The 17,034-nt window shown below is 41.5% G+C and overlaps 1 protein-coding gene across 1 annotated transcript in view; it reads left to right on the top strand.

Moving 5' to 3' along the window:
* ltbp1 (latent transforming growth factor beta binding protein 1) overlaps positions 1-17,034 on the top strand; it is a 110,447-nt gene that overhangs the window by 24,427 nt on the left and 68,986 nt on the right. Inside the window, 1 exon segment of the mRNA XM_063874833.1 lies at positions 12,440-12,582. Within this exon segment, the coding sequence (XP_063730903.1) occupies positions 12,440-12,582 (143 nt within the window).

Consider the following 17,034-nt stretch of genomic DNA (forward strand, 5'->3'; position numbering starts at 1 on the left):
GGAGGCGGTGCAAGCGGTGTATCAGAGCCAGCAAGCGGGGCAGTCGAGCGGGTATCAGCGCCAGGCTAAAAGCTAACCCATACAGACCAGCATTTCCTTCTATTCTGCGATCCAACGTTCGTTCGCTGGAAAACAAAATGGAATGCCTCAGACTGGATTTAACTACACAAAGAAAGGTGAGAGACTGCAACACCATCTTCCTCACAGAGACGTAGCTCAATAACACCGTTCCGGACAACGCCATTCAGCTGGACGGCCTAACTACATTCCGTGCGGACAGGAGTCATGCTCTCAGCGGTAAATCTCGGGGAGGTGGTGTATGTATTTTCATCAATAACAACTGGTGAACAAACGCCGAAATTGTCTCAAGCCACTGTTCTGAGAATATTGAATTTCTAACACTTAAATGCCGACCACTCTACATGCCAAGAGAATTCACAGCTGTTTACATTCCACCCAGTGCGAACACAAAGGACGCACTGTCTACATTTTATCAGTCTGTCAGCTCAATGCAGAACTCTAACCCGGACTCTGTCTACATTATCGCTGGCGATTTCAATCAGGCCAGACTGAAGACAGTACTACCACATTACCATAAACATGTGAAATTTGTGACCAGGGGAGATAACATTCTTGACCAGGTCTACACCAATATTAAACAGGCATTCAGAGCTGTTCCCCACCCCCACCTGGGGAACTCGGACCATCTCTCTGTTATGCTATTTCCAGCTTACAGACCACTATTGACCAGGTCCAAGCCGTCTGTGAAGCAGATCAGAGCATAGCCGGAGGGAGCGACCTCAGCTCTACAGGACTGTTTTGACTGCACAGACTGGACTGTTTTTAGGGAGGCTGCCACCATCAACCAACATGTCAACTTGACGGATATACTGAGTCTGTAACTGGATACATATCCACATGCATGGAAGATGTGACCGCCATCAAAAACATCAGAGAGAGCCAACGACAAACCCTGGTTCACCAGGGCGGTACCTGAGCTCCAGAGAGCACGGAATGCTGCCTTCAAGTCCGGGGACAAAGACGCCCTCAGATCTGCCAGGGCCAACTTGAACCGGGGCGTGAGAACAGCCAAGCGTGTCTATGGACACAAAATCCAAGCACATTTCACAGATACAAAGGACCCCAGGTGCCTGTTGCAAGGCATCCAATCAGTCACCGACTACAGCCCAACACCCCCGCCGTGTGAGGATAACAGACTTCCTCAACACACTTAACACCTTCTTCAGCCTGTTTGAGGAAATCAATACCACCACATCAACAAAAACCCCTGCCTGCTCGGACAATGAAACACTTCACCTGGACTCAGCTGACATGTGGAGGACCCTACTCAAGGTAAACCCCAAGAAAGCTGCAGGTCCTAACAACATTCCAGGGCGTGTGCTCAGAGACTGTGCTGACCAACTCACAGATGTTCTCACGGACATATACAACACCTCTCTGAGCCAAGCCATCATACCAGCATGCTTCAAAGCCACCACCATCATACCACTACCCAAGAAATCCCCAGCCTCAAAACTGAACGACTACCGGCCCATAGCACTCACTCCCATCATGATGAAGTGCTTTGAAAGGTTGGTCAAGGTCCATATAACATCCAGTCTCCCCGCTACACTTGACCCATTCCAGTTTGCATACCGTCCCAATCGTTCCACGGATGATGCCATAGCAACAACACTCCACCTATGCCTGGCTCAGCTGGAAAATAAAAACAGTTACGTGCGGATGCTGTTCATCGACTTCAGCTCCGCCTTCAACACAGTCATCTCGGCGCAATAGGCATCAACACCCCATTATGCAACTGGTTACTGGAGTTCCTTACCAACAGACCACTGACAGTAAGAGTTTGCAAAAACTCCTCAGAGACCACCATCATGAACACCGGGGTCCCCCAGGGATGTGTGTTGAGCCCTGTGCTGTTCACACTGATGACATATGACTGTTATGCCAGACACAATTCAAATCACTTCATCACAACAGTGATAGGCCTCATCAGCGACGATGACGACTCGGCCTACAGAGAGGAGGTACATCTACTCCTCAACTGCTGTGACATCAATAATCTTCAACTCTACGTCAACAAAACAAAAGAAATAACTGTGGACTTCAGGAAGAAATACACGCCACACACCCCACTCACTATCAATGGAAGTGCTGTGTAGTCTGTGAGTGCATATCACAGATGACCTGACATGGTCCACCAACACCACCTCCCTAGTCAAGAAGGCACAGCAAAGCCTCCACTTCCCCCTCGCCAGATGAGGAGAGCTGACCTCCCCCCTTCTGCCCTCACTACCTTTTATAGGGGTGCTATTGAGAGCCTCCTTACCAGCAGCCTCTCAGTCTGGTACGGCAGCTGTCCTGTTGCTGACCAGAAGGCCCTACAAAGGGTGGTGAGGACAGCAGAGAAAATCACCAGATCAGCCCAACCATCCATCCAGGACCTGTACCCGTCTCGCTGCCTCAAGAGAGTCACCAACATCACCAAAGACCCCACCCATCCAGCACACAAACTGTTCCCCCCTCCTACCATCTGGCAAGCGCTACCGCATCATGCGGTGCAAGACTACCAGACTCAGCAAAAAAGCAATAGCTTGTTCCCACAGGCCATCAGACTACTCAACTCACTCACGAAAATTCCATGAACATGACAACTTTGGCACCCACAAAGACCAACTGAATGTTAAAAATAATTTAAACTAAATGTCTGTACTATGCTCTTTATATGCACAATGTCATACATGCTCACATACATCTCCATGCTGCTATTCTGCACTTTGCACTGTGCTATATTGCACCTTTTTATTATTGCCTTCAGTAACATACTTCAAACTTGAATCAAGTTCTGGCACACTGTGAATATTCCATTCTTTATAAATGTATATGCCCACTGTCTGTCTGTATATGTTGTGTCTATTTGTTTATGTCTGTGTGCACTGTTATGTTATATGTTGTGTGTTAAAATAGTACTGCACATTTTGGAGTATGGGGAAACGCAATTTCAATCCTCTGCATAATTACTTGCACTAGTTGTATGGTCTGATTGACGATAAAGTTCACTTCCACTTTAACTTTAACTATACCTTTAAACGGTCACAAAAGTAGGTATTTGAGGCATATATTTATTTGAAAGTAACAAAAATCAGCCTTTTATGAATGTGGGCCCGTGCCCCTGTAACATCCTCTGCACGTGCCTGAGTGACAGCATTTGTGAAGCGTTGGCAGTAATGCATGCGCTGTAACAGACTGTACATTTCAAAGGTGTCTGAGTTTCAGTTCCCATTCCAACTCCACCCAACTATGGACAATTCACCAAAATGAGTTTTCTTCTCAGGGTGAGGCCTTCATACATCCAGAGGAAGCTCATATGAACATACTGTAGATACATGGCAGGATTGATGACCACAATTTATGACCCAACAGCCAATCATGAGAGGACAATGCTATCTGCCCATCTGATTACACAATCAGACAGAGGTAGAATGTAACATAGTACATTTACTCTAGTGAGATTTTGAAGTGTGTTCTTTACTTCAGTATTTCCATTTATTGCTACTAAATACATTTACTCCACTACATTTAAAAGGGAAGAAATGTCATTTTACTCCATTACTTGTATTAAACAACTTTAGTTACTTTTCCGATTTTGCATTAAAACACACGTGATAAACTTGTACCATAATGCATCGCTCATAACTAAACCACTGCAGTATCTGTTTAAGGTGTAAAAAGTAAAATTATACAATATACTGCGAAACGTTGTTTGTGTACAGCAGTATAACGCTGCTTGATGCAATTTTCAATTTAATAATGTCATATACATACAGCTCCGGAAAAAATCAAGAGACCACTCCAAATTTTGTTAAATCTTTATCTATACATGTATGGCAGCCATTCCATTGTCTGCTGAATTCCAAAACAGAGAAGTAGTGTCAGTAGTTTAGAGAATAAAATAAAATAAATAATAATTTAACTCAAAGTCATACCTATAAATAATAAAACAAGAGAAAATGATCATGCTGAAGTGGTCTCTTAATTTTTTCCGCGGCTGTATATAATAATATATCAAATATGGAGGACAGTTCTGCAGAATTAGTACTTTTCCTCTTCATAATAACTATGTAGTGTCACTTACGAAAGTATTTTGACTCTATGGTATTGCTACCTTATAAGTAAAGGATCTGACTTCTTCCACCTCTGATCATTATAATTTCATATTATTCTGAAATGGGCCTTGAGACAAAATGAGTACTTTTACTGTTGGTACTTTAAATACAATACTTTTGGACTTTTACTTAAGTAACATTTTGAATGCAGGGTTTGTACTTGTAACCGGGTATTTTTACCATCTGGTACTGCTACTTTTATTTAAGTAAAAAGTCTTTCTTCCACCTCTGCAATCAGATGAATTGTCATGCACAGTGCAATCAGATGTGCATGACAGGTAATAGTAAATTTTTCAGATTTTGCATGAACATGTGATCAACTTTTAACATAACGCACCCTTCAAAATTAAACTAATGGACTGACTGTTTAATGTGAGAAAAATGTAATTATACAATATATTGCAACAATTTTAATAATCTAGTAAGGTCATGTATGTATGATAATATATCACATATGGAGGACTTGATAATATATCTGTACTTTTACTTACATATTTAGGATTCTTTTTGAAATGGAGTATTTAACATGAATGTATTGCTCTTTTTATTTAAGTTAAAAACTCCTCCCACCTCTGCAGCTAGATGCAATCAGGTTACCTGTCATGCACAATGCAGTCCGATAGGGTGATAGCATTGTCTATGACAGGTAACCTGCAGATTATTAAAGAGAAGTTCTCATGGTTACACACTTTAAGAGCCATGCAAGAATGTCCCCTCGGTCAACCGGTCCCGGAGCCAGAACATAGCACTGACGTACTCTGCAGAGATATTCTTCTTCCCCTCCCTGGAGTCCACATTCCCGTAGTTGTGATATTGCTAATACATGAGAGGGCTTTGGTGAGGTTCAGCGGGTTCACTATGTTAGACCAGAGTCTGTCAGCTCTCCTGGGGAAGAAGACTTGGACGACTTCAGAGTAGAGGTCGGCTGGTGGATTGTGATTGCGGCCAAAGTATTGAAGGCCAAGACTGAACAGACTCAGCCCCCTTAAAACTCTCTCTCTCACACACACACACACACACACACACACACACACACACACACACACACACACACACACACACACACACACACACACACACACACACACACACACACACACACACACACACACACACACACAGACTCACTCTTCAACCCTGACTCACCGTTCTGTTTATGTAGAAATGAGTGAAATGTCCTCTCTGATATTAAAGACTAGCAGACTGCTTTAACAATTTCTTGGACTCTCTCCAAACTTTCCTCCTACTTTTTTCATTTAATGGCAGAGTCATTGCCAACACACGCGGTTATGCTAGATATTTTGTTGAGACTGGAATGAGAGCTTATGTTTATAACTTCTCTTTTGCTGTCATTATTCTCCCTCGCTCTAAGCTCAGGTTTGGAGCTCTTTGCTTTTTCCAATTTTAGGACTAAGTCTCTGTAGAGGTAGTTGTAGATGTGTTGCGATGGAGGGGGTGCGCTGCAAACTACGACCACATCTGTATGCCGGACACACACTTACATTACCATCATGCAGAGGAATGTTTGAGGTTGCAGTTTTATGTGCAAATAAATATACATATGTTCATTTTTGTTAGTGTTAGTTTGTGATGTGTATGCTCAGAAAAAAAGGTGGCTCAAGTTGCTAATTGTCATTTTTGTGTTTGTTTATAGAGTAGTTTAGACTATTAGAGACATTTCTCAACATCCACTGCATTTGCTACATATTCAAACTACATGCCACCAAGCGTGTGTATGTATGATCCAAAAACGATGATGTGTGGTTGGTTGGGAGGCTTGTAGAGGCAGCCTTCACAACAGGCAACGGGGGAGGTACCATAGAACCAGAACTGCCTAGCTGGCTTCACCACAAGGCTCTTTTTGAACAGTGTCCATGTGAGGTGCTGTTTCTGTTTCTTGGCAAATCAGTGGTCAGCTGAGTTTTTCAGAGAAGGTAGCGCTTTGATAAACTCACTTTGCGCTACTTGTCTAGCATCACGCAATGAGCGTAGAGGAGCATTTATTGTAGCCGTTAGAAAGCCTTGTTTCTGGATATCACTTGCACAGAAACACAACTCTTTATAAGGTAATGATCCAAAAAATGTAATACTTTCATGTGGATTTTTTATGCAATACAAAAATTGGCTAAACCAATGAAAGAATATTCAGAAGGTTGGGTTAGTGTTAGGGTTAGAGCTTTATGAATGTTTGGTAGAACTGAACATATATAAACACAAAATGACACATGTAAACATATAACTGTACATCATAAGGGAGAGTGGCATAACCTAAACTATAAATATAGTTGCATACCCTAAACAGAAGATCTATTCTATTTAAGACATTACAGGTCAGAGCAGAGCTATTTACAAGGCTATCATTTTCAGTTTATTTTTGCCATGGCAGGGGGCCGATCATATAAATGAGATGAAAATACGCCTGGTTGACAAATTACACCATGTTTATCACCTCCTTTGCCCTGCACTCCTTATATCGTTCATTAGACAACCCTGTGAGATGATATCATATTTAAATACAGCGACCATTTCGATTGAAATGTTTGGTCTACATTTTTGAAAACCTGTTGACTCCACTACTAGCATCACGATTGAGAGGACTTTTGAAAAGGTAAACTAAAGTTTGTAATGAAGAAATTGCTAGTTTATTTTTATTTTCCATGCAAGTTTAAAGTAAGGGATATAGAAAAAAGATAGAATCAAGCAGAAGGAGTCCATCCATCCATCCATCCATACATCCATACATCCATCCATCTTCTCTCGCTTATCCGTCAGGGTCACGGAGGTAACAGCTCCAGCAGAGAGCCCCAAACTTTCCTTTCCCTGGCCACATCAACCAGCTCTGACTGGGGGATTCCAAGGCGCTCCCAGGCCAGCGAAGAGATATAATCCCTCCACCTGGTCCTAGGTCTACCCCTCGGTCTCTTCCCAGCTGGACGTGCCTGGAACACCTCCCTAGGGAGGCGCCCAGGTGGCATCCTCACTAGGTGCCCGAACCACCTCACCTGGCTCCTTTCAACGCAAAGGAGCAGCGGTTCTACCCGAGTCCATCCCGGATGACTGAACTTCTCACCTTATCCCTAAGGGAGATGCCAGTAAATTACATCACTGGAAAACTGAAGTGTTACATGGAAAGTTAGCAGATCCTGGTAATCTATTCATTAGTTGTTGAGACATTTTGCTTTAAATAAAAATGTCCAATTCATTGTGCTTTAGAGGTCCGGATCATTACAACTGCTATAATGCTTCCTCTGAGGACTGTTGAAACATTTGAGCCCATCATCATTGTATCCTGGAGTCATTTGGTGTTTAGGGACACGCAACCGAAGTTGATCAGGTATCGGCCTGGGTTCAAGTGGCATTCTACTGACCCCGCTAACCGCCTCTTTTCAGCCACGCTGTCTCTGTTTCCTTCATGTTATTATTCTGCTCCTGCTTGGTCCCTTAATACCCACCGTTCAATCGGCCGTGCTGAAGGAATGGCCATCAAACTGACAGCTGCCCAACTTCACGGGCATGCATGGTCCTCCACCCGTTCCTCCACAAGTTCCTGATTCTTCCCCCTCTTCCTCTCTTGCGCCTCTTCCATCCTTTCCTTCCAGGGCATAGTTAGCTCGAAAGAGATGAGCTGCCTCGAGAGACCAAGAGGACAGTGAATGACCATAAATAATAACATGGCCATTCTTCCTATGTTTACCAAGATACTTTAGTCTGAACTGGTTGACCAACTAACCTACACACATTGCCATCACAAGAGCCATGTTGCTATCGTGGCTAAACACTTCATTTGAATAGAGGCCTTAAGTGACCCATCCCAAAATAATAACTGTATGGCTTGAAATAGACCTGAGGATAAGGAATCGACCTTAAAAGACAAAAATAAAAAAAGTCTATTGAAGCAAGTCTGCTTGGATCCCCTCTGGTAGAAGACATATTGACTCAGGCTGGTTTCTCTGGCCAAAGAACAGGATCCTACCCTGACCAGCAGGACTTCATTATTTCCTCCTGGCCTGACTTGTTCCTGAAAGTTCTTAGGGACTCAGTTTCCCCTTATTTGCTTGATGGGTCAATGCTTGGGGACAATATGCAGTGAGTATTTCCATTTTCATAACCCAGAGAATCCCATGCATTCATGTCAACATCCTTGCCCTGGTACTGTTGGTGAGGAATTGATCTCTGTAACTAAGTTGAGATAAGCTGCTTATCTCCACTAATGTCAGACTGCATGATGAAAATTCGAAGCACATGGCCCATTTGGTGGAGTGATGCTCTCAGTCTGTAGTAAACAAGGCTGTGTAAAGTTTATCCGGACCTAAATGCAAAGATAAAGCATGCAAACACAGTATATGTATAAACAGACTGCAGGAATTAACATAATCACTTTTAATAAAAGAGGATGTAGAGAATGTCTGGCAGTTCTGATCACTGACAGCTGACCAAACACAGATGAGCTCACATCAACATGCACACTGTTTACTCATGTTGACTTTTGTTTATACTTCCAGCCAGTGCCACAATCTTGGGGCTCAAAAACATTTACTATTTTTGCTCCGCACACAAAAATAATACACATCCCATCTGGAAATACGTCAAACTTTAACTGTTGACAGTGGTCTCTGTTGGTGATTTCTCTCTGGAAGTGGTGGACCTGAAAAAGTTCCTGCAAACGACTGATGCATCTTTATTCCTGGTGCACATTTATTTCTACAAGAATATATATTTATATTGATCACAATTCATTTGAACAACATCTAATAGAATTGGTTGGCATTGTGCAACTAAGGGTTGCACATTAAGGAAAACATCTGATTATTTATTGTTATACCTTTATGTTTGTTATAATCTTTGTTAACATGATCAATAAATTGACCCCAAAAAAAAAGGGTTGCATAGCATTCTCATGAAAATGCAATATTTGAGGAGTGCTTCAATGTGTTTAAAGTGTTATCAAAACTCAAGGATGAACAGATTAGGGTTTGGTTCAAAGGTCAAACATGAAGGTCACTGGTCTCAATCAAGTCCCAGACTGTGGTAAAATAGGATAACACAAAAAACTATTTTGCGAAACAGGCAGCTTGCAGTTCCTTCCCCCCTCACCTCTGGCATCTTGCTCGGACCATTGCCATCTCCAAACTCAACCTTGATTTTGGTCTCATCTACTCACCATTGAAGTTTTGTGACTGCATCTTGTGCCAGTATGACTCACACAGTTGCACCAGGTGAAAACATTACGAGAGCTGCTGCTGCTGGAAAGACTAAGTGATTTACATTTTGGAGATACATGCATCTGAACTGCGATTTGATGGGTTGGCGGAGGCAAACAACTAGGAGGGGGTGCTTCTTGAATTCACATTAGTGACGGTGAATGCTGAATATAATAATATTTTGCTTCAATGAAATGTTACATTCTGGAGATATTGTCCTTCAACTTTGAGCAGTTAGAACTACTGCTGAGTCCATTACCTTAAATCTCATCCTGCGCTCTTTCCTTTGGTTCACGGCTTGATAAGGAATGCCCTGATGGAGCCAGGTCTCTGTAAAGGTGGACATAACCGCTATGGTTTCCAGTTGCTGGGTTAGCCTGAGTATTATTTCATCAATCTTACGAGTGGTCATTAAACAGGAGATGGCTTGCTAGTGGATAAGCCTTACGATCCAAGCTAGGTTAGCTTAGCTTAGCTCCTATCTCAGCTTTCCTCTGTTTCTCTAGGAAAGGGAACTCCTTCCTCTTTGGTGTATGGAGTGCATTGATATTTCCATTCACAGTATCATTTGATATGTTTATCATTGAGTTATTTAATCTTCAAAAAAGCAAAACACTTTTTTAGAAGAGAATTGCAGCCCTACTAGAATGTTACCAGGTGTTCAATAGACATAAAATAAGAAGTCATACTGAGTGTATAGAGTAAAAAACCAATATCCTTAATGTATACAAATATACACATGCACCTCTGCTCAGACACTATGAGGATATGGACAGAATATGGAGCTTGCCATTGGTGGAATAGCCTCAGGTTCCTGAGATGATTGGTAAGGTTAGATCTCAGCTTTCCTCTGTTTCTCATGGAGAGATCGATCCTTTCCTCTGTGGCGTTTAGACCTGGTCTGGTTTGGAGGTTGGAAGATGTCATCTAGTTTGGTTATGGCTATACCTCTATGTTTATAGTTTGAAGAGGAGTGTATGCAGATGTATAGCAATCCTAGTTTAATTTGTCGTTTTACATTTGTTCAATATTAAAATGTATTATTGTCTATTATCTTTCTATTTGAAGGAGATCTTGAGGTTGTATATAACTGAATTCTAGCAGGGTGGTCAAGCAGGACTACAGCAACATGCCTAGATGAAAAGTCAGACCAACACAAAAGTTACTCCAAATGTTAGGAAATGAAAGGTATTGTTCTACAAAAAAACACCAATGACACAAAAAGTCAGTCATATACATCCTATACATCCTCCAGAGTGGATGTTTGTAGTTGTTGGGATATTTCGGCCTTGTCCAAGGTGCCATGATCTTCATTTTTGACTTTAATCTTTCCTTTTTATTTTGAAAGGTGTTCACCCCCTGTGTTATCTTTTCTTTTCTTCCTGTCTCTGTGTTTCCCCTGGCTGTGTCTTGTCTTTGTGATTAGTCTTGCGTGGATTTAGGTCGTTGTGTTCTTTGTCGTCTATGTTACTGCCTGTTTCCCCGAGGTACTGCCCGTGGTCCCGTTCTTGTTCCTCATGCCCTGCGTTCTGCACTCGATCAGTTTTTTCTTTATTTTTGTTGTTGTATACTTTGCCTGCTTTTATCAGCTTTATTTAATATAAAACTCACTATTTGTTTTTACTTTATACATGCCTCCTCTTCATTCTGCTTTTGGGTCCTGATTTTCTTATCCCGCGACACAAAGAAGTGAACAGACGGACCGCCATTGCTTTCCATGGAGCCATGTTGGTGGCAAGAAATGATAAGGACACACTGAGCATTGAGCTCACCTAAGCCATGAATATGCCTTATTAGTTCTAATTGTAAACCCTTAAATGGAAAATCCGATGAATATTATGTTAAATTAATTGATTGGTATTTTCTATATTACACCCATATAGCACATTAAACACCCCTAAAACCGACCAATTACACCCATGTTACACCATGATTGCACCCGTACTACACCCAGTTTAGAGCTACCTATATTAAATCTGAATTACACCCATTTTACAACCATATTAAACCCATGTCATACTGTTAATACACTCAAATAACACATTAATGCACCCCATCACAGCCCTATTACACTGTAATTACATCCAATTACACAGATTTTATGCCCATGTTACAACGTTATTTGGTGCATACTGTAATACGCTGTTATTTGACCCATATTACACCAATATTACCCCCATATTACACGGATATTGCACCCATTTTACACATGGACACAGCCTGTCAAATGACTCTATCCCCCAGGATACAGAAACCATTTAAGGGTTAATGTGCCATACGTACTTGAGACTTGATGTGGAGCGTCTTTAGGGCTTGTAAAACTGAAACTTTTCTCTGTGTGCACGGCGCATTATTTCTATTTGTAAGCACTGGCAGGTGATGAATGTCTGCCCTGCATGTTGCACAATACTTGGACAACACACTCTCTGAAGTGTCTGTCTGTTGTGTGTTTTTTTAGGACAACATCAAAGTTGTTGGTGAGGTTTGGAGCCCAGAAGTCTGCTAGAGGCCCAGGCTATTAGGAAGGGTGGTGAAAGGAAGTGGAGGTTTGATGGTCTTGAAGAACTACAAGAATTTGAGAACATAAGGAAGTGATTTCAGAGTACTGATCCAAGGACAGTGCAATCATTTCAGATCCTGAGTATATAAAGTATGTCTTTAATTAAAAACTCTTATTAAAAAAACAAATCATTAACAATTTATGTACTGGTGCTGGCAAGGATCAGACTCCAAAATGTGACTCCACTGTGAATCGAATAGTGCAGGAAGAGGCTGCTGCATTGGTTTCTATAGGTTTTTTAAAGGAAAACAGCTGGTGTAATACATCAAGTTTTGATGCTCTTTTGGTCAACTCGTCCACAAAGTCCTTATAGTTCTGCATAGATACTGAATGATATTCAAGGCTTGCTTCTGGCTCCTGGAATACAGGAATGATTTTAATGTGTGTATTTGTTTTTGTCATTATGGTATTTTTCAAGATGTTTTTGTTACTGTTCATTTCAGATATATATATTTGTTTGTTCTGACGACTCATTATGTTCTTCTTTCCTCCAGGATCCGGCCTATCCCCATGCACCCAGGCCACAGCCAGCAGTATGTTATAAAGCCCAAATACTACCACACACACACACAGACGCATGTCCAAATCCAACCTGAGAGGCCGATCCCCCTGACCGTGGGACAAAACCCCATCCACGGTGAGTAAGTCACCCTTCACATCATCTTTTAAAGATGTTTTGGAAATGAAAATACTTCGAATGCTTCCTCCTCATGTCACGTGAGCCCTGATGCTACTGGAGGTTGATCACAATGAACTACGGTGACCAGGTGTCCCGCTTTGTGTGACAGTAAAGCAGACATGAGGGTTTCTAAGATCCTGGAAAGTTTCTGGTCTCACCAAGGTGGAGTTTTTTATAAATACCAGAGTAATGTAAAATTGTAAAGCAAGTCAGTATACTCAGAAACGTGGTAAGATTACAGAATACATAAACATAAGTAGGTTTCCATATGGTTAGGAAAAGCAGGTTTTATCTGAGTGACGTTGTAGATGGGAAGGCAGTGATTGAATCTCTGCAGCAATACACTGAAATTATTTATCAGATGTCTATGAGCTATAAGAAATACAACTGTTTAGATGTGGTTAAGATGGGAGGGACCTCATGGATGTGACTTGTTAATATTTATAAATCAGAGATAACCTCTTGTTGAGTGTGGGAAATTCAATGATAGCTTCAGATATAACATTTACACTGTATATGCAGTAGTGTTGCACGATGTACCGATACTTCAAAAGCACCGCGATTCTTGGAAATTAAAAATGTCACGATTCCTAAATTTATTAGTATCGATACTTCTAGAATGTCCGTGTTCCATATTTGTAAGAGACATATTTCATGTTGGTGTGTGCAACGCACGCTCGAGTGCCTCCCTATGGACGTCCGTGTTTTTTCTCCTCACGCACGCAGCAAGAGGCTGCACTGCTGCTGTCATTTAACAAACACTACAGAGAGATGGCTGCATGTGCGAGTGATACTGTGGCCGCCGGTCCACGGCTGGTTGATAAAGATGACGCGAGGAGTGAGATATGGAGGTACTTTGCCTACCTTGCTGACAGTGAGGGCAAAGCTACCGATATGTCGAGACCTGTTTGTCGTAAGTGCTACAAACAATTGCAAACTAAGGGAGCCAACACCTCGAACCTGGCGAAACACTTGGCCGACAAGCACGCCGAGTTGCACAAGGAGTTTAAAGACCGACAGGTTAGTATGTGAAATATAACATGTATCATCACGTTCATGAACTTCATGCCCTTAAAACAAGTCAAATGAGAAGGCTATAGTTTATTTTGTGACAAGTCACTGTTTTGCACCACCGTAGTTTGACCAGGCTATCTACAGAAATAGCAGGCTAACTATGGGCATTATCCTCATGGCTAACCACAATAGCCTGCCTAACGCTAGTTCAGCATCTTTCTTTGAAAACGCAACTTTCATAGATGACGTAAATAATTCGCAAGCTGCTAAAATAAAGCATACAAAACATCAGCTAAAATGATCTATAGCCTTTATTAGCCTATATGATAAAAATCACAGCATGTGCATGTTTGTCAGTGATTTATTTAGCCTGTATTGGGTTACAGCATTTAAAGAGCATGAACCTGCTGTACGCAAAGGAGGTGTAGGCCTATATGAAACCTTTGCCTTGTAAGAAATTATGGACTCAAATATAAAGTTAACCATCAAAGAAATCAGACATTGAAGTACAGGAAACGCCTATATTAATCCATGTCACAGTTTAAACAACATTAGGTTAACTCATTATATCCTATGAATAATGGTAATGTTATGGTTAAGTGAATGTTAGCAATTATCACTACCACTGCATAGAGATGTTAAGTTAGTCACAAGTTATTGTTACTATCACACATAAACTATTTAGGTCCTCCGTTATGACACATTTATCACCATCATATTTTAAATATTTCCATTTTCTTCTGCTACAGCGGTCTGCAGCTATGGGCTCTGGAAGAGCAACTCCTCAAAGGCAGCAGCCAACCCAGCAGCCAACCCTCCAAGCTATGTTTGAGCAGCACAACAAGTACCCCAGGGAGTCCAAGGAGGTAAAACGGCTTAACAGGGCAGTAGCAGAATTCATCTGTCTGGATCAAGTGCCAGTTTATATAGTGGAAAAAGCTGGGTTTAGAAACCTTATGCAAAATCTCGACAAAAGGTATGACGTCCCATCCAGGAATTTTTTCATGTACAATGAAATTCCCAAGATGTACAATGAAACAAGAGCGATAATCAGTGCCCAACTTAGTCACACACCGAATACATTTTTCTCCTGCACCACTGATCTCTGGACCAGCAGAACTGTGGACACTTACATGGCAGTAACACTCCAGTTCATTACACAGTCCTGGGAGATGCAGTCCTGGTGTTTAGGGTGCTCTGCATTGTATTCTGATCACACAGCCGACACTCTAAAGGAAACCCTGGAGGAAATTATCACAGATTCCTGGGGGCTAGACATGGCCAATATGGCTGGAATGACAACAGATAATGCGTCAAACAACCGCAAAGCTTTCAGTGAATACACCTGGATACCCTGTTTCGGGCACAATCTGCATTTGGCAGTGAACAAAGCCATAGATATTGATCGTGTGGCAAGCTGTCTGTCCAGGCTCCGTAAGACTGTGTCAGGCTTCTCCAGATCAAACAAGACGTCTAGACTGTTCAAAGACAAACAAAAGTCTTTAAAACTGCCACAACATACATTAATCCATGATGAGCCCACCCGATGGGGTTCCACCTATGACATGGTGGAACGATTTTGTGAGCAGCAGCAAGCTGTCTCTGCGGTTCTGGCTGAGGACCGGAAGAAGTGGCACCTGATGCCCAGAGACACAGACATGACCACTATAGAAATAGTGAGGGATGTCTTGGCTCCACTCAGTGACTTCACTGATGCCCTGAGTGGAGAGAAAGAAACCACCATATCATCAGTCCTGCCACTGATGTGGAAAATCAAAGCCTGCCTAATAGAAGAGGAAGGCGACCGCCCCTTGGCCATAGAAATGAAGAACAAAATTAGAGGAGATTTTGAGAAAAGGTACGATGACCACAACCTGCAGATGACCCTAAACACCTCTACGTTCCTTGATCCGAGATTTAAAGATACTTTTGTAACAATGGAGGAGGATATCAAGAGGGAGCTGCTCCTTAAATCTGAGGCCGTTCAGCTTCCACCCCACAGTCCAGTGGACCCTAGAGGAACAGGTGCTGCACCAAAGAGGAATAAGAGAGACTTAAAAAGTTTGCTCTGCACCATAACCACAGAGAAGAAAGGGGCAGATAATTCTGAAACGAGGCACCATTCTCCCACACCTGCAACACCCACAGATAGACGACTAAATGTTGAGTTTCTTGAATACAAACAATTGAGAGAAATCAGCCCTGCAGAGGATCCCCTGGCCTGGTGGAGTCAACATGAGGCACAACTGCCCATCCTGGCACACTTTGCAAAGAACTATCTTTGCATTGCAGCATCAAGTTGTGCTTCAGAGCGAGTCTTCAGCACATCTGGAAATATCTGTAGCCCAAGACGTTCCAGGCTGACTGAAGAACATTTAGACATGCTAGTGTTCTTGGCCAAGAACTTAAATAAGTGTAAGAAATGAATATCTGCTGGCCATTCTAGGGCTAATGCTCTTAAGAGACTCAGTTTTGAGTATAAGAGATGCTGCAGCTAAATTGTATTTGTTTTTTTAAACTCAGTTGTGAGTATAAGAGATGATGCAGCTAAATTTTATTTGTTTTTTTAAACTCAGTTGTGAGTATAAGAGATAATGCAGCTACATTTTATTTGTTTTTTTAAATTGAATGCCATTGCTTTAATTTGTTATTTATGTTTATTACTGGTAACGCTTGTGTTTCTTATGACTGAGATAATGCTGCTAAATTTATTTATTTTTTTACCTTGAGTGTCATTGCTCTAATTTATTTTTTATATTTTGATATTTCATATTTTGTTCAAATGTTTAATATATCTGCTGTTCATATGTTCATTTATTAGTGTGTTATGATAAGAATGTTGCCCCAGTTTTAAAATAAAGCACATCAATGATATTTGAGAGTGTTTCTCCCTTTTCAGGAAAAGTATCGAAAAAGTATCGGAATCGCAATTCTTGACTTGGTATCGGTATCGAAACAATAATTTTGGTATCGTGACAACACTAATATGCAGTATATATAGAGAGAGAGACAGAGAGAGAGAGAGAGAGAGAGAGAGAGAGAGAGAGAGAGAGAGAAAAAGAGAGAGAGAGAGAGAGAAAAAGAGAGAGAGAGAGCGCTCTGGAAAAAATTCAGAATTTTTTCTTAAATCTGTATCTCTACATGTATGGCAGCCAGTCCAGTGTGTGTTGAATTCTAACACAGAGACAGTAGTTAATAGAATACAATACAATAACTCGGTATGACATACCTATAAATAATAAAACAAGAGAAAATGATAATGCTGAAACGGCCTCATATATATACAGTGTATGTATATAAAGTGAGATAGAAGTTTATTACAGACAAAATGAAATAAAAAAACAACAGTGAGTTTAAGGATTGGATTATGACAATGAAGCTTTTCCAGCACTTTTA

Source organism: Eleginops maclovinus, chromosome 22 (genome assembly GCF_036324505.1).
Source record: "Eleginops maclovinus isolate JMC-PN-2008 ecotype Puerto Natales chromosome 22, JC_Emac_rtc_rv5, whole genome shotgun sequence".
NCBI lineage: Eukaryota > Metazoa > Chordata > Actinopteri > Perciformes > Eleginopidae > Eleginops > Eleginops maclovinus.